The sequence below is a fragment of the Erpetoichthys calabaricus genome, chromosome 14, assembly GCF_900747795.2.
Source record: "Erpetoichthys calabaricus chromosome 14, fErpCal1.3, whole genome shotgun sequence".
Classification (NCBI taxonomy): Eukaryota; Metazoa; Chordata; class Cladistia; order Polypteriformes; family Polypteridae; genus Erpetoichthys; species Erpetoichthys calabaricus.
The window spans coordinates 110,420,917-110,439,877 of NC_041407.2; the positions used below are offsets into that span (position 1 = coordinate 110,420,917).

Consider the following 18,961-nt stretch of genomic DNA (forward strand, 5'->3'; position numbering starts at 1 on the left):
TCAGATCTCCTTCCACTTTCAAATCAAAGGCAGGAACCAACCATGGAGGGGACTGCCAGTCAATTGTAGGGCACATCAGCTTACAAGTCCAGTTGCAGGGGTGTTATTAACCCCGGCTGCGAGTTTTTGGAATTTGGGAGAAAGACTTGCATATCCAAAGAAAAAATCCTCACCAAATGGGGAGAATGTCCACGCAAGAGAGTGTCCAGACCAGAATTTGAATCTAGGACTGTGGAGTTGTCTGGTAGCAGGACTAGCACTTGTGCCCCTCGTTTTAAAGTGATACAATTTAAATATTTTTGTTATACAAAGAAATTTGGATTTGGTTGCTTGTAACACGTTTCTCACATAAAAGTTTCCTGATCGGCAATAAAGACAATGACATTGAAGGTACGATAAATAAAGCAGTCCCATGCACATTAGCTTCTTTTTTATTGGCTAATACAATTGTCAATCACTATTCTCCCGTAGGCTCATTGGCCAGCTCTACACTTGTGTTTTGATCACTTGCAAAGACGCAAGGTTTTCTACTAGCGGACTTCAGCGCCAATCAAGGAGTGAGCCTCTCGCTCATTGGTTGAAGGCTCAGACACTACCGTCGGAAGGCGGGGCATTAGGAACTGGCAGGTCGAACAAGCAAAGGAGGGACGACGACAAGAAGAAGCTGAAGCAAGAAAGGAAAATGGCTGATAGGTTTTCGCGTTTCAACGAAGATCGTGATTTCCAGGTAAAAACGATAACGGCAACTGTGCCAAAAGCAATTTCGGTAAACCCGCCGCGGAGTAGGCGGGAGGTGTGGGCGAAAAGGACGACGCCTCGGCTGTAGCGCGAGTTGGCGTTTCAAGCGCCGTGCCTCTCCTTTATAGTGGAGCTTTGGGAAAGGCCTTGTCGCTGCAGAACTGGACAGCTACAGTTCAGCAGCCATCCTTCGCCTGTCCGAGGCCCCGAGACCGCCAGCCACAATCGCACTGTGCGCTCCATCCAGTTGGGATAAAAAGCTTCACGCGAGAAGGAGACGAAGAGTCCCCGGCGCGCATAGCCAGGGGGGGGGGGGGAGACCTGGCGCGTCCTCACGTACGTTTCACACGTCCCTCGCGCCTTCGTTTGGTTTGCGGTCACTTGTGTCGACTTGCGTCCCGTGGGTGGGTATGGTAGTGCAGCCAAACACCGAGCCTCCGTGTGGATTGCGGGTGTTGCTCCCAGCACGGCACCGGCTTGCCAGATCGTATCCTGCCTTCTCTTTGCGTCTTGCATTTCAACTCCGCGAGTTCACATCCACACTGTGCTGTGCCATCGATTAAATAAATAAATCAGTCAGTCAATCAATCAATCAATCAATAAATCAAATACAGCAATCGGCAGACACGCCGGGAGGGATTCGTGTACCATCTGAAAAACGTAAACGAACTTGAATCTGCGCCTGCCGCTGCATATCTGTGCATTTCTAGCGCGTAGTCTTTGCTGTATTCGTGCGTTACGTCTGTCATAGTCAGGCAGGCCGATTGCTGGTCTCCAACTTCATTGATCAGTACTTTGCAAACGTATATTTACATGTAGTGGACATATCTGCAGAATTTAAAAAGAGTGCAGCCCTTTTGGTGGTTTTACGAAAACCTCGTCCCTGCGTTTCATTCCCCCATCCTCCGGTGAACTCTTGGTCCCAATTTGCGGTATGTTGCATTCATGATTCATTAGTAAAGATATTGTCATACATGCATTGTGTTCTTATCAGCCGCGTTTTAAGAAGTCTGAAAGTAATGTCAAAAACAATGAATTCCTCTCAAAAACGGCAGTCTCTTACATTTGTGTCCAGGGGAGTGCAGTGATCACAAGTTTTAGTCTTTTTAAGAATCCTTAGCCTCTTAGAGTTTGGGATGGCAGCGTTTCTGTTGTCTCTCTTTTTAATGTTAGAACAAGGAACAATGCAGCTTTGCCTTTCCTTTCCCAACAGTGGTGTGCTGATTGTGATGTTGCAGGAATGTGTTTCCTCTGGTTGGTTTCAGACAGGCATTTGTTTGGTGATCAGGTGGCATTGGTTTGAATCATTGATGTCTTTCACTGGAATTTTTTTTCGTATGGATGAAAACGATTAGTCAGAAAAGCAGAGTCAATCGAAGAAAAACCTGTGTAGTTATTCAATGTGAGATTCCTGAAAGCTTTAAGCGCTACATACATTGTCAACTCTGACTTAAGAGTGATCACTAATGTGTGAGTGTTTTTCATAACTCATCATAGCTAAAGTAACGTGTCAAATTCTCCGTAATCTAAAATGCATGCTTCCTTGCCTACTTGTTAATCACTAAGTGCTCCTTTAACTGCCTTTCTCTTGGTCAGCTTTGGTGACAGACAGAATCATCAGAAAGAACGCATTCATTTCATTTTTTGGCAGTTCCCTGGAAATTTTAGAATATTAAGATTTGATGTTTTATTTTTCACGCATACCTGTAGTGAATCCCCAGAGGACACGTAAAGAAAGGCCCATTGCAGCACATTAGCAAACCCACAGCTTGGTGGAGTAGCCATTATCACTCCTGCTTTAACATAATTAATTTTTTTTAGTTCATCGAATTCAAAGCCTGCATTTCCTTGTATCCCTCCTCTAGGGAGATGGGTAGTGCCTCCAGTCCCGGCCCCCTCTCTGTCTTTCTTGAGTGCCGCTGCTCGTCGTTTTTATTTATTTTTTTTCTCACGTCAGCACCTGATGTAAGTTTTGGATGTGCCGCCGCTGCTTCTCTTCACTGTTTCATCCCACTTTTGTGTCTTCCTGCAGTTGGACGTTCAGTTTGACTCCGTAAACAACAATTCTGTGTTGTCAGTCTCTTCTAGAAGAAGAACAAGCTCTTCTTTTTTTAAAAAAAAAAAAGTGTGTTATTATTTCATAGCCATTTTTGCATTTCTTTTACAATCTGTAGACGCCCCATTTTGTGCCCGTTTATACGCTTTTACTTAATTAAGTTATGTTTTTGTGTGTACTTTGCTGTTAAGGCTTCTATACCACTGCAAGCCATTTATTTAGTTTGTCTCAAGGAATCAATAACATGGATATCCTGATAATACGTATAAGGAGCAGAGAAGTTTATAGAATACAAATAAGGTCCTTATGAACTTGAGCAGTGATTTTAAACTTTCACATCAATAATTGTGCAAGAGCAAATCAGACTGAGAACTACTTAGGAACAACACAGGATCTTGTGACCGCTTGAAGGACACTGGTAAAGCTGCTTTATAACTTAATTTCCTGACTTGTGCCTTTTTCTAATTTTGACTTTCCCCACTAAATGAAGTTCTGTATTTTAATCCATTCTGTTTTATCGTGGTGATGGGATGCACGTTGGTCAATCATGCAAGTAAGAATGTTGCTGTACTTTGTATATCCAAATGCTGCCACTACCACCAGGCTAATCAGTTTAAATTACAGAGTACAGAAGAGGGCAGTGGAGAATTCAGAGGAAATTAAAAGATGTAAATAATATAAAATAAACACACATCTTAATGAATATGAAATGGGGAGAAGTAAAGAGTGAATTGCGTGGAGCAATATAGGAATACGCGACAAATGTTATTTTTGCAATATGACTTGTGTAGTGGTGTTAATTTTCTTCTGCATATATTTTTTTTCTGTCAAATATAAATAAGATTAGAAGCGGGTACAGACAGGACTCCAACCACAGTGCCGCCTACTTGCCTTCAGACATGTCTCCATCTGCACTACTCTTTAACGGCTCTGGACCGGCCCATAAATGGCCCTTTCTGGCTAAAAAGCTTTATTCTGATTAACTAAACATGTTGGTGAGGCGTTGATTTTTCTGGGCTTCAGGGCCATCACATTGGTCTATTAGTGAAATTCTCTATCCTTAGGTTGTCTGCAAATAGCTGAGAGTGTCCGTAAGTCAATGTGGCCATCTGGGACACGTAGCTGCATATATGGTTGCAATTTTATTTCACTCAACCAAGAATTACGTCATACAGAGAGAGAGAGCGTATTGTCAATCGTTTTTCAGTCAACATACGCTGCATTTTGCTAAGCAGCCCCTAACAAAGTAGTAGTTTGTATCCATTCCTAAAATGACAGATGAAGAGGATTTTTGTGGAAACGCTCAATAAAGTAGCACCTGTGTTACTTACTTTTATAAATCATAAAGTTGCTTGTTAATCAGTAGGAGTCATAATTTTAGAAAGCTTACTGCCAGGGTTGTGAACGGCAGTGTCTCTGACCAGAAGGCCCCACACCAGATAGTGCACACCGCATTACAGATCATTGGCACCCGTCTGCCCTCCATTAAAGACGTCTTTATAAATCCACAAAGCCCACAGTATTGTGAAGGACCGCTCTCGCCCCTCTCACCTCATCTCGCCTGGCAGAAGGTACCGTAGCATCCAAACCAGGTTTGCCAGGTTGTACCACACCATCTGCTGCTTGTTGGTTCAGACTCTGGACCCCGATAGCTTATTTATATGCCGTACATTTGTTACTCCTCGTAATACTGTTGTGTTGTTGTTATTAGCTGTTTATCTCTTAGTAGTTTTTATGTAGCGCCTTTCACACATGAAATGTAGCTCAGAGAATAAAAAGAAATAAAACCGCAAAATACACAGTAGGCAATTAGAGATGCTGCTAAAAGACATTTGTATAAAATCAACTGACAGAGATGCTGCCGAAAATAAATAAATAGATAGATGTGTAACTTAAAAGTCAGAGTAAAAAGACGCTTCTTCAATAGCTTTGTAACACAAGGAAGTGATTCAGCTTCTCTAATTGCTACTGGTAGTGTAATTCATAGTTTTGGTGCATAATGACTAAATTCTGCCTCCCCACTGTATTTCTTGTTAGGTCTGAGTATGTGGAGAAGCTTAGAATTGAGGGATCTTAGAGAGTGAAGGGGGAGTAAATAGTTAAATAGTCTAATCACTTACCTATTTATCTATATATAGTTCAATTGTTCTTTACCTGTCTTGTGCTAGTACTGTGATTATATAGCAGAGGACATTATTGGGGTGCCTCTCCCTTCACTACAGGACATATTTTACAAACGCAGTCTCCACAAGGCCTGTAGTAATGTGCAGGTCCCCTCCTTACACCCCTCACAGGGACTTTTTCACACTTCTGCCATCCAAGAGAAGATACTGCAGCGTCAGAGTCAGATCTGCCAGGCTGCAAGAGAGTTTTTACCCCCAAGCTGTCAGACGTCTTAACACCAGGCTGCCCCCTGGGACCTTCCACACGGCCTCAACCACCGCTAAAAACAGAACTTTTATACATGCAGGCCACTGTCCTGTAAAGACGAGTGTGCATAGAGAAAAGAACTGAAAATCTCACACTGGCCTTTAAGGATTTTGACACTCTTGATATCCTTCTGCTGTGAAACATTCTGACCTGTCATTGTTTAGATAGATAGATAGATAGATACTTTATTAATCCCAATGGGAAATTCACAACAACTAATAACAACTAACTTAAACAACTACTATCATACACTGATCATTTCTGTATTATCTATGTCTATTATTTATTATTTATTTATTATTACATATCTGTTGACTATATTTATGTATCTAGATTGCAAATACCATACATTGCATCAATGTTCATATTGCTAACTACACGTCAATATTGCTGCTACTTCTTTGCCTTGTCTTTGCACAATGTCTTGTATTTTTAATTTGAAATTTTAATTTTCATTCTATTTTTAATTTATTATTGCACTTCATGTTGTTACACTGTGGACCCTGAGCTTCTATCTGTATACTTGTATATGGTTGAGATGACAATAAAGTTCGCTTTGACTTTATGTTGCACTGCGGTCCTGGGGAATGTCATTTTGTGCCACCTTATGCTGCAATACTTTGTATGGGTGGTATGGCAGTAAAGCCACTTGACTTGACGGACCCTGTTTGAAGACCACTAGAAGCAAAGTCCTAATGACGTAAGGTGACATTTAAGACCAAGGGCTGTACGCAGAGTACTTCTCCGTTGTTTTAGTTTGAGTGAAACCTTAGAGCCCAGTTATCCTTTCAGAGCCTTGTTTGTCCATCCCTGGTTTTTAGTCCATTTAAATCTGTGATGACCGTGTATAGCTTACTGTGTGTGACGAGGTCTCATTTGCAGCATTTGTATTTCAGACTCTTCTGTGATGAACATAAGAAATGGAATATTCTGCACCACCACAATGTCAGTTCATGCTGTTTGTTTCTGTATTTTCTCTTGGGTTGTGCATTTTCTTGCTTTTTAATTAAAATTTTTATTACTTACATTTGAGTGTAGTTGACTGTGGGTCAGCCTGGAGCTGATGTGACAGTGATGTGTTATACAGTGCATCTGGACAGTATTCCTAGCGCATCACTTTGTCCACATTTTGTTATGTTACAGTCTTATTCTAAAATGGATTCAATTCATTTTTTTCCTCAGAATTCTACACACAACACCCCATAATGACAACGTGAAAAAAGTTTACTTGAGGTTTTTGCAAATATATTAAAAATAAAAAAAATGAGAAATCCCATGTCCATAAGTATTCACAGCCTTTGCTCAGTACTTTGTCGATGCCCCTTTGGCAGCAATTCCAGCCTCAAGTCTTTTTGAATATGATGCCACAAGCTTGGCACACCTATCCTTGGCCAGTTTGGCCCATTCCTCTTTGCAGCACCTCTCAAGCTCCATCAGGTTGGATGGGAAGTGTCGGTGCACAGCCATTTTAAGATCTCTCCAGAGATGTTCAATCGGATTCAACTCTGGGCTCTAGCTGGGCCACTCAAGGACATTCACAGAGTTGTACTGAAGCCACTCCTTTGATATCTTGGCTGTGTGCTTAGGGTCGTTGTCCTGCTGAAAGATGAACCGTCGCCCCAGTCTGAGGTCAAGAGCGTTCTGGAACAGGTTTTCATCCAGGATGTCTCTGTACATTGCTGCAGTCATCTTTCCCTTTATCCTGACTAGTCTCCCAGTTCCCCACAGCATGATGCTGTCACCACCATGCTTCACTGTAGGGATGGTATTGGCCTGGTGATGAGTGGTGCCTGGTTTCCTCCAAACGTGACTCCTGGCATTCACACCAAAGAGTTCAATCTTTGTCTCATCAGACCAGAGAATTTTCTTTCTCATGGTCTGAGAGTCCTTCAGGTGCCTTTTGGCAAACTCCAGGCGGGCTGCCATGTGCCTTTTACTAAGGAGTGGCTTCCGTCTGGCCACTCTACCATACAGGCCTGATTGGTGGATTGCTGCAGAGATGCTTATCCTTCTGGAAGGTTCTCCTCTCTCCACAAAGGACCTCTGGAGCTCTGACAGAGTGACCATCGGGTTCTTGGTCACCTCACTGACTAAGGCCCTTCTCCCCCGATCACTCAGTTTAGATGGTCGGCCAGCTCTAGGAAGAGTCCTGGTGGTTTCGAACTTCTTCCACTTATGGATGATGGAGGCCACTGTGCTCATTGGGACCTTCAAAGCAGCAGACATTTTTCTGTAACCTTCCCCAGATTTGTGCCTCGAGACAATCCTGTCTCGGAGGTCTACAGACAATTCCTTTGACTTCATGCTTGGTTTGTGCTCTGACATGAACTGTCAACTGTGGGACCTTCTATAGACAGGTGTGTGCCTTTCCAAATCATGTCCAGTCAACTGAATTTGCCACAGGTGGTCTCCAATGAAGCTGCAGAAACATCTCAAGGACGATCAGGGGAAACAGGAGGCACCTGAGCTCAATTTGGAGCTTCACGGCAAAGGCTGTGAATACTTATGGACATGTGCTTTCTCAGTTTTTTTATTTTTAATAAATTTGCAAAAACCTCAAGTAAACGTTTTTCACGTTGTCATTATGGGGTGTTGTGTGTAGAATTCTGAGGAAAAAAATGAATTTAATCCATTTTGGAATAAGGCTGTAACATAACAAAATGTGGACAAAGTGATGAAGTGCTGGGAATACTTTATGGATGCACTGTAATTAAGTTGGGCAAATAAATCCTAAAAATAACACATTCCTAAATATCATTTCTGGTTTCCCAGTGGTGATGGTGTAATTTAATGGCTGATTTGCTGCTTTATGTTTTATTGAAAGGTTTAAGGGAGGAAGTTATTTCATTTTGAGTTCACTAAAACATGGTGCAGTTCAGTATGGCCTCGGGTTCGCTCTGCTGGAGAGGGCTGAATACCCAAAGTAAGGAAGACGCCTTTCTGAAGTTCTAACTGGATCATTCCAGCTGCTTCCTTGTTTTCATTCCAACGCCGGTGTAGAAGATTTATATTAAAATGATGAGATTTTAGCAAAGGTGGACAGTCCACTTTATCTGGTTCTTTAATATGTTGCTGTTGAGTGAAGATAAGATGCAAACTTATGTTGAACTTGAGATGGTTTGTGTAAGTAGCTGAGAGGTGCTTTGGGCAGCACGTTGCTGTGTCATTAACACATTTATGCTGCTTTTCTACTTGAACCTGCTACAGTGTCAGGCCCTGCCTTGTTCGTGTTTTAGCTCCTCCTTTAAATGTGGAATTTTTGTTCCCAACTGGAACAGCCTCAATGAAGGCATCGTGACCTTGTGGTCTGCTTTTAGAATCGCACAAGTGACGAGACTGCAGTTGAAGGTGATTTTTCTCTTGGCCATTTTTGCACACTCTTCCTGGTTGTCTGAACTGGTTTTCTGCAGTTTTCAGTGTTGTGTGCACAATGGAGTCGCAGAATGTAAACCAAGTGCAGTCTGAGCTATTGGTGGTGGTCATCATGTGTGACACGCCAGTGCGCTTGTAATACAGCACTGAGGAATTGTTGCTGAAGTATCTTTATGGTGGTTTAAGTATGCATATATTTAACGTGTTTTATAATATTGGAGCAAGGCTTCCAGACAGGTTCCTGTTCCATGTGTTAGTGGAAAAGCAGCTTAATAATAATACATTTTATTTATATAGCACCTTTCCCATGCTCAAGGCACTTCAGATTTTAAGATAGAACGGCAGGGTATACAGTATATAGCATTGTACTAAACCAGATAAATAAATCAAGAAGATTAAGACAGTAAATTCAGAGAAAAAAGCCTAACAGACAACATAATTGATGGTCTGCACACACACACACACACACACACACACACAGAGGTTACATGAGAATCTTGACAGAGAAGTAAACTGAGAGAAGGGTAGTAAAGTCAAATAGAGCTAAAAGCCAAACTGAACAGATGAGTTTGGGGTTGGAGTCGGCTGACCTGATTAATTTCGGTAGGTCATTCCCGACTCTGGGCGCTATACAGCTGAAGGCCCTGCTGTCACCCATGGAATGTAGATTAGTGAGGGGCACAACAAGACTGCCAGAATCGGAGGACCTTAGTGGGCGGACAGGCACATAGTGATGGAGAAGGTCACTGATGTAGTTTGGCGTGAGGTCGTTTTAAGGCTTTGTAGGTTATTTGATATTCAATCCTGTAGGACACAGGGAGCCAGTGAAGGTGGAGCAGGATGGCTGTGATGTGCTCGCTGCTGCTGGTCGGTGTCAGGACTCTTACAGCCGAGTTTTGAAGAAGCTGGAGCTGAGATATAAGATTAGAATGGACACCTGCCAGCAGCGAGTTACAATAATGGATGTGATAAAAGCAGGGACAAGTTTCTCAGCATTAGAAAAGGAGAGGAAGGAGCGAACACAGGATATGTGACGGAGGTGAAAGTAAGAAAGTTTCTTAATGTGATTTATGTGGGCAGAATAAGAACGGGAAGAATCAAAAATGACACCAAGATTCTTTGCAGTAGAGGCAGGTCTGAGGAGATGGACTGGGAAGGAGCTCATTTTATTAAGTTGCACTTTGGTCCCAATTTGCAGGAGGTCAGTTTTGTTGTAATTTAATTTTAAAGAGTTCTGCCCCATCCAGGTATTCATTTCACTGAGGCAGGTTGTGAGCTGAGAAAACTCTGATGAAGTTCCACTTTTAACATTGAAATAAAGTTGAGTATCATCTGCATAAAAATGATAACCCAGTCCATAGCTACGTATAATATGGCCAAGGGGAAGCATATAAATACAGAAGAGAAGAGGGCCGAGGACAGAACTCTGAGGAGCTCCTTGTGTGACTGGCGCTGAGCTGGACCTGCTGTTGCCAACACTAACAAACTCTTGCCTATCAGTCAGATAGGACTTGAACCACTGGAGGGCAGTGCCAGAGATACCCAGCATGCTCTCCATTCTGGACAGTAGAATGTCATGTCTGACCTGAGTGTCAAATGCTGCACTGAGGTTTAATAGAAATAATATGCTGGTCTGTCCAGAGTCTGCTGCCATAAGCAAATCATTGGTTACCCGTAGCAGAGCAGTTTCACAGTTCTGCTGCGCCCTGAAATCAGACCGAAAGGGTTCCATCAAATTATTAGACGTTAAGTAACTGGGGATTTGGGAGGCTACAACACGCTCAAGAACTTTTGACAGAAAAGGTAAGTGGGAAATAGGCCGAAAGTTGTTAAGCTGCACTCAAATTTGTCTTGAAATCTGATGTCATAGGTGGGCAGCTGATAGTGAAAAATGAGACAGAAACCAGAGCGGCCTGCGTTTTCTGTGTACTTGCCTTTTGATTCACCACTAAATTGGCTTTTCGATTTTCCTCTTGACCTCTTGTGCCCATAAAGTCAGCCTGCACTGAATCACATTTACCTGCTGGTTAGGAAATGTTTTATGCTCAAAGCCTTCCCCTGCTGGAGACTGTTCTCCTTCGTATGAACATTGTCAAGGGGATTTTTGAACAGTAGCTCTAGTTTTGCAGCATCGTCCATTTTGTGAGCGGTAACTCTGTGGGGACTTCTGTTTAACTGGAGTGGAGTTAAAGGGTAATGGTAGAAAAGGCATTAAAGATTCCAGCAGAGGTGCACTTCTTACAAGTGGCACGGCAGACTGATTCCTTCAGCAGAATGTCAAATGAGCAAATGGATTTCAGGCCTGAAGGCCATTTACCTTCTTAGCACACCGTTGTCTCTCACCCTGCCTTGGCTTGGCTGATGTGCATTTTAATTCAGTGTGGTCTTCATTTGATAGCCAATACTTGCTTATGTATTCAAGGCATTAGAAATGTTTGAGCGATACAATGATTGCTTACCTCGGGGATGGTAATACATTGTCTATTTCCCATGTGTAGCTGCTTGACCGAGATGTTAATGAGTTTGTTTCCTTGTGAAATTTAAGAGTTGGCAGGGGTAAGATTTATATTTTAGAAGATGGATAATGGCAATCAAGGGCAGCATGGTGGCGCAGAGAGTAGTGCTACTACCTCAGAGATTCATGGCCTTGGGGTTGAATCCTGCATCCTGATGTTATTTGCTGGAGCTTGCAGGAGGCCTCCTGGGTTTTCCTCTGCAGGGTCGTTTTTTTCCTTACATGTATTTGATAAAATATTTGGTGAGTTTGAAATGGTCCTGGCATTCGTGACTTGTTTCCTGCTGCAATCTGAATTTGATTAAGCAGGTCTGAGAATGTTAACTATGATGACAACCAGGAAGAGAAGTAGTTCTGAATCTGAAAGTGTGGGCTGAATTGTTTCTTTGATGGACTCCAAGTAAAAAAAATAAATGAAGCTCTAAAAGCAGAAATCACTCAAAGACTGACCCTGTCCGATAGACATTTCTGTTGTGACGAGTACTCCTGACCTGAAATTCAACTGGAATATCCTGGACAGACTGAAGAGACCACTGGACGAGAAGCTGCAAGACCAGCAGTTTAGATACACCGTATGCCGATCAGACAGCAGCTCTGTGCATCTTAGTAGAACCTGCCACTCGGTATTAGTGTTGTCGATTACAAGATGAAGTTTGAGAGTTTGGGCAAGGGAGGCCGTAGAAGTTGCTATGGTGAGGATGCGAAGTCGGCTTGTGGCTGTGGATTGGGTCATGAAGGTCACTGCCAGCCGAATGGGAAGTGAAATCCAGTGGAGGAATTGGAGCCTGAATGACAACCGTGATTTACTGACAACAAATGCAGAAGCCTTCAGACCTGCAGACTCACTTCAGGAGCTACTCAGTGTGCAAGGGGAAAGACAAAATTCTAGCCTAACTAGTAGCATCTTTCTTTATTTATTAGATGAACTGTCATCAGCTACATTAAAATGGGCATTTGAGCAAATGAACAGTAATAGTGTAGCATCTTGCAGGAACACAGTGCACTTTGTCCCACTTTCTCTGCTGCTGTTCCCATATTTTAGTGTCATAATTGTCATTTATCCCTGAGCACTTCACATAAACACATAGCAGCGCAGGGTTGATGTTGATTTCCTAGAATTAAAATAAACAAGTGTAAATGAAAGACGACTTGCCTGCAGTGTGTGCCATTCTCCTCCCATTCTCCCAGATGCTCTGAGCAAGTAGACAGAGTTAGCCTCTTGTCAGAATGCGTTGTTGCCTTAAGCCATTGCCATCTTATACAGTTCGAGTTTCAGGGGAGCTTCACGTGAAAGTTTTGATAAGCGGGAAAGCCACCTGTTGGTCTGGCTGGCTGAGTGCACACGCATAACAAAGCACCTTTAGGCGTACGTGCGAACACTTGCACACGTGTTTAGTACTTCTATGATATTGTGGTGAGTTCTTTTATTGTTGTCTCCACAGTCTGCTCACATCCAGTAACAACATATTTTTAAGGGTCATGTGCTGGATGTTCGCGCTTTGTGAAGTGCTGTCACTGCATTTCCTCAAAACAGCGCTGGAGTCAGGAATACTCTGAGCAGAGGTGACTTCTAAGCTAAGCAGCACATTTGCACTTCTCTTCTGTGCTGTATATAGATTCTGTCTGTCAGGAGTTTTGCTTGATAGTTATCACATTAATATTTTTGCATTTATTTTATAGCTAATGCTACTTGTATAATCCTCTAGTAACAAAACTATTGATAAAAAGTATACAATTTTAGACAAACGTTTTATAGACAGGAAATATGCTTTCAAAAAAATACTGTTTTAGTACATCTACAACTGAACACCAGCAAAACCAAGGAGCTGGTGGTGGATTTTAGGAGGACCAGGCCCCTCATGGACCCCGTGATCATCAGAGGTGACTGTGTGCAGAGGGTGCAGACCTATAAATACCTGGGAGTGCAGCTGGATGATAAACTGGACTGGACTGCCAATACTGATGCTCTGTGCAAGAGAGGACAGAGCCGACTATACTTCACTAGAAGGCTGGCGTCCTTCAACATCTGCAATAAGATGCTGTAGATGTTCTATCAGACGGTTGTGGCGAGCGCCACTTCTACGCAGTGGTGTGCTGGGGAGGCAGCATTAAGAAGAAGGACGCCTCACGCCTTGACAAACTGGTGAGGAAGGCAGGCTCTATTGTAGGCACAGAGCTGGACAGTTTGACATCTGTGGTGGAGCGACGGGCGCTGAGCAGACTCCTGTCAATCATGGAGAATCCACTGCATCCACTGAACAGGATCATCTCCAGACAGAGGAGCAGCTTCAGCGACAGACTGCTGTCACCGTCCTGCTCCACTGACAGACTGAGGAGATCGTTCCTCCCCCACACCAAGCGACTCTTCAATTCCACCGGGGGGTTTGGGGTTGTGGTGGTAATCATTAACATTATACAAAATTACTGTCTGTTATACCTGCATTGTTATCACTTTAATATTGTTTTTATCAGTATGCTGCTGCTGGAGTATATGAATTTCCCCTTGGGATTAATAAACTATCCATCTATCTATCCATCCATCCATCCATGTATTGGAGTGCAGTGTCTCAGATGCTGTTGTTTGGTGTCTTCACAAGTCCGAATCTGTCAGGCTCGGGTGGCACGTTTGATTTGCACAGGTGCAGCTTAGATGTGCTTGCATTTAAGTTAAAGGGAAACAAAGAAAATGACCGCAGTTTTAGTTTATGCCAACCAAAACGTAAACTTTCGAGCATGTATATCGTCACTATACGCTACCAATTGTGTTGTGTGCATTTGTTTTTTTGTGTACTGCTTTGTTAAACATATGTGCATAGATATAAGCACAGTTGAGGCAGGTGAAGATGTGAGGACCCAGAGAATGTAAAAAGAATAAAAACCTCAGTCTCCACATAGTACGCTTATAGTTTGTCACCTCGAGAGAGTCTTTGTGGTGAGTCTTAATTGTAAAACTAGATCTCATCCCAATTGTTGCTCCTTGCCTCAAACATACCTGTAGGCACATGTTCATAGTGCTGCTGTGATCGTAGCCGTTTTCAGATTTACAGATATTCAGTAAGTGGAAGCAGAACAGAAGAACGTAAAAGGATGCTCTCCACAAGTGACGGTATCCTCACCCTGTGTTCATTTCAAGCAGGTTGGACCTCATTTCTCCAGGTAAATAAATAAATCGGTACAAGGGATTAGTTCTTTGAACATCAGCAATCAGAGTTATAGCCAAGTTTGGAAAAGATGGTGGGGGGGAAAAGTGCACTAAAAACAAGTGGGACAAGTAATAGTTTGTGGGATGAAGAAACACCCGGTGGGCTGTGGTTCTATATAACTAACAAGTAGTGCTGTTTGAAAGACATTCTGCGTCACGCTGCAAGGATATTAAATACAATAAATGGCCACCACTGATTATTGTAAAGTCACAAAACACCACAGCCATCATTTAAAAAAAGAGCACAGCAATTCAGGTATGTGGAAACAACCAGTGGTGAACTTGTACCATGCGAGTGTACTGCCAGGGGGGATCACAGGGTGCTGGTATGGGAACACCACAGCCCACGAAAAGAGGCCACGACAAGGGTGTTGAAGTAGGCCCAGCGTATCTCTGGCTCTGCTCTTCCCACAGTAGACCCCGACACACTGAAGGCTGCAGTTCTTTGAGACCCTGCTCACAGGCTGTGTATTCTGGACTGAACTCTGGCTGTAGGTATGCTAGCTGGTACCAGAGCTTACTCCACTTGTTTCAAGAATAGTTTTTACCCTCTGCAGTCCATCTTCTCAATAATGTGAGTCACAGTTAGAGTAAGTAAACTCTATAATGACATGCGTTAAACATCCCACAATATGCTGCCTACTAGTACTGTAAGTCTTCTCTATTTGTACTTTCTTGCACTTATATTGTTATATTGTACATGGGTGACCTGTACGTACAAAAGAATAAATAAAGAATTTTTAATACCTCAAAAGGTCAGGCTGCAGGAAAACCAAGAAAGAAGAAAAAAAATCAGACATGAAGGAATATCAGAAACTGCAACAAGGGGAAAAATAAAAACAGAAGAAAAACTGAAGTCCAACACAAGCTTTTTTCCCCACTTTCATTTCAGTATGAAATCCGTGAAGGGCAAATTAAATAGCCTTGGAAATGCACAAAGAAAAAAATACTGAAAATGTACAAAAAAAGTGAAGAACTGAATGAATATTTCACCCAGTTAGTTAGTGTGGATAAAAAAAAATTAAAAAATGGGGAGGTGCAAGCAGAATCAAACACAAGCTCTGTGTTATAAGCCATGAAAATACAAGAGTCTTATGTTATTTATATGCAAAGTGCATTCAAGACGCACCAAACCCCCCAAGGGTCTGATGGGATTTTTAGCACTAGTGCAGGCAGAAATGAAAGATGACTTTCATAAGCCTTCAGTGAGGCTATTTCAGCAGTCCACATAAACTGAAGAAGCACCTGAGATTTCTGTCTTGTGTAAGACTGTGGAAAACCTCATCAGAAATAAAGGAGATGACAACTAAATAACAGCTGGCATGGATACATCAAGCCACTCTGTTAGGATATTTTACAATTTACGACATATTTAGTTTTATAAATCCTTTGACACTGAAGGTCAGTTCTGAAATTCAGAACCCATGATCGTCACTGTAAACTTGTATTTCACTTAAAGAATTTAGCCTCAAATGTAATTTTACAAGTAGAGATAAGGAAAAAGGTTGAGGTGGTTGGTTTCATCCTTTAAATTGTTGGCTGGTTTTTTTTTTACTGATGATATTGAATCTCATCTGGGGAGTGAAGTTGTTAAATTTGCAAGTGACATCAAAAGTGAGAGACAGAAAATGCAACATGAATAGCCAAAAATTGGGGTGGTCTCTCCTCGACTTTCTCGTATACTCTGATATGGGGATAGATATTTAAGGAGTAGACAATGGTTATTTTTAAACGATTTTATTTAACTTGACTCCTCTGTCTGTTTGTTTGGGTTAAATCTTGCAACTGATTTTAAATCCACTTTTGCCGAAGCAAATTTCTTCAAATTTTTCATACGTGTTCAGTATCGATGACCATACAATAATTTGTCAAAACCAATGCAGTTGATTCCAATTAACACACACACACACACACACACACACACACCAATGACGGAGAGGAAGTATAGTGAGATATCGGAGTGAGAGATGCATCGGATCGCCCCCACTTGCCTTTTCCAGTGAGTGGAGTCGGTAAATCTGCGGGCCGACTTTACTCATTTACTCACGTGAAGGAGTAGCCTTGATGATCACGGTGAGGATGTATTTCCGTAAGCTTGCCGTTTCGTTGTGTATATATATTTTTTTTTTGCAGTGACCAATCGCTAATCCCATGAGAGCCTGAACAGAAAAACAGAGACCACATATTCTTTTTAGTATTCAAATAATTCTGCAAAGAAGATCTATCATGTAACACTTTTAAAGCTTCCCGTTCATGAAAAATGATGAAAGAAAAATCATTTGCATAATACCCAAAAACTAAAATATACATAAAATTAAGTAAAATAATTTTGTTTGCTTCAGCTATAATTGCACTAAAAAGCAAAAAGTACATTTTTCTTTAACCACAATTTTCGTGGTTATATGTGACTAAATAAAATCGTGGGGCACACAAATTAATTAATTCATTCAATTAATAGAATAGCTACTTTCATCATAAAATATAAAAAAACAACATTGTAATTCCTCATATACTGAACAAGTTTCAAAAATTGTTTGAATAAATTAGTTTTTAGATAGAGATAGATAGATACAGTACTTTATTAATCCCAAGGGGAAATTCACAATTTTATTTAGTCACATATAACTATGAAAATTGTGGTTAAAGAAAATTTTTTTTCTTTTTAGGGCATTTGTAACTAAAGTAAATAAAATCGTTTTACTAAATTTTCTTTTACATTCTTTACATTAAAGAACCATCAACAACAAATCAAATTAATGCAATATTGAACAATTATTATAAAAGTAAAGTTCAATAAATCAGACTCTGCCACTGCCTGAATAAAAGGTAAAGTGTCACGTCTGGTTAACGGAAATGGCCCAAAGTTGATAGAAATCTACATTTTGTACCTAATACTTGTATGCAAAATTTGGTTGACCGAAGTGAAAGTGTCCTCAAGTTATCATGTTTACACACACAGACACACATAATAACAAAAATGGAATTTTCAGACTCATGGAGGTCTAAACCATCGAGATTCATCAAAATCTCGAAATGGAGTTTTTGGTGGATTCCAATGCTTTCCCTACACTTAAAATATGAGGAAAGTAAAAAAATGGATTTTCAAAGGTCTAGAACAATCCTCAGACTTGGGCAAACGCTTAGAATTCAAGTGCACAGTGAGACCTGCAGATGAGTGCCGCATTAACTATAAATACGATATTTAGAGGTTGGCCTACAGGAAACAAAACATTGAATACAAACCAAACTACGTTAGGCTTTGACTGTAGGTGGCGCTAGTGGGACTTCACCTGGAGTGCTCTGTTGTTCTGATCGCCACGTTACTAAAAAGTCAGAGTAGCTGGGAAACTGAAGAGCAAAGTGCATCTGGGGACTAAACTGTGTGACTATGGACATCATAGTTTGAAAAGCTGAGGGAATTAAACCTCTTCTGTGTTGAACAAAGAATGCTGTTAGGGGACTTCATTTAGAAGTTCAGAATTCTTACATTTATTGATATAGTTAAGCGAGTAGAATTCCTTTGGTTAAATAAGGAATCAGGAGAGTTCTTAATACAGCAGGGTCATGGCTGCCTGAAACAAAGTACCAAGTTATTGAGTTGGGGAAAAAAAGCTTGAGAGGTTTTGAAAGTTCTCTTAATGAGACAATTAAATATTGGCTCACCAAACTAGCAACACATATGGATTAGATTGTTTTCCATTGTCTTCAGCTTCTTTTCCTGGTGTCTCATCAGAAGTGGCCTTCTATTCATTTTTCAAAAATAAAACACCTCCTTGAAACTGTACTTTTGCCAGTGATCTTGGAACATTTCAAAGGGTCGTATGTTTATCCTTCACTTATATGACTAGATGTAGGCTGTTTTAGATTAGATTTGGATAGATAAACTTGATTACAGCCATGGGGGAAATGCATACAACAGAAGAAATATTAAAAAAAAAAAAAAAAACAAGAATACAGACTCACAGGACAGCTAATACAGCCAATCAATTGATGGATAAGTAAATGAATAAGTAAGTTATTTACTTATCGAGTACCTTGAGTGGAAGTATTAAATTGCCTGATAGCAGTGAACAGAAAAGACCCACAGAGGTGCTTCTTGGCACACTTTTTGAAAGTGAAGAATATGGACATGGCTTCCTTTTATAGGCTCCAAGTCACCACTGAATTTACTTACCAGCCTCATGAGGAGCACATTTGCCTGTTCTCAGAGGCTTATGGGTCAGCCAGGCAGGCCATCAGGGCTGTGCTGGACGTGAGAACCTCCAGGTAGGACTGACTGATTCTATAGGCCAGCAGCGGTTTTTCTGACACTCTCTCGCTCCTCTCTCAAATGTCACACTGCTCTTTTGTCTTGATGTGACTGAAGTATTTTCCTTTTTGTTTTTCTGTGCTGATAAATTGTAAGATTTCCATTTTTCATGCAGTGCCTTATTATAACTGCCTGTTTTTTTTGTTTTTTTTCCGCCCGTGAAGTTAGAGTACTTCATGAAAATGGTGTGTTGTGTTGCAGACAGATTACCTCCTAAGAAAGGAAGTCTAAGTGGTGATATTGCTCATCACTCTGCGCAGGTTTAATACTTGACAGACACAGCTGACCCGCTGCCCTCCCCTGCCATGGTCTATGTTTAGACTGGGATTTTTATGGTCT

The 18,961-nt window shown here is 41.4% G+C and overlaps 1 protein-coding gene across 1 annotated transcript in view; it reads left to right on the plus strand.

Annotated features, from left to right (window-relative positions):
* Positions 1–590: 590 nt before the first annotated feature.
* Positions 591–18,961, plus strand: part of gpatch8 (G patch domain containing 8) — a 118,199-nt gene continuing 99,828 nt past the window's right edge. The window contains exon 1 of the mRNA XM_028819947.2: positions 591–727. Coding sequence (XP_028675780.1) covers positions 683–727 — 45 coding nt within the window. The 5' untranslated portion in view covers positions 591–682. The remainder of the gene's footprint in view (positions 728–18,961) is intronic.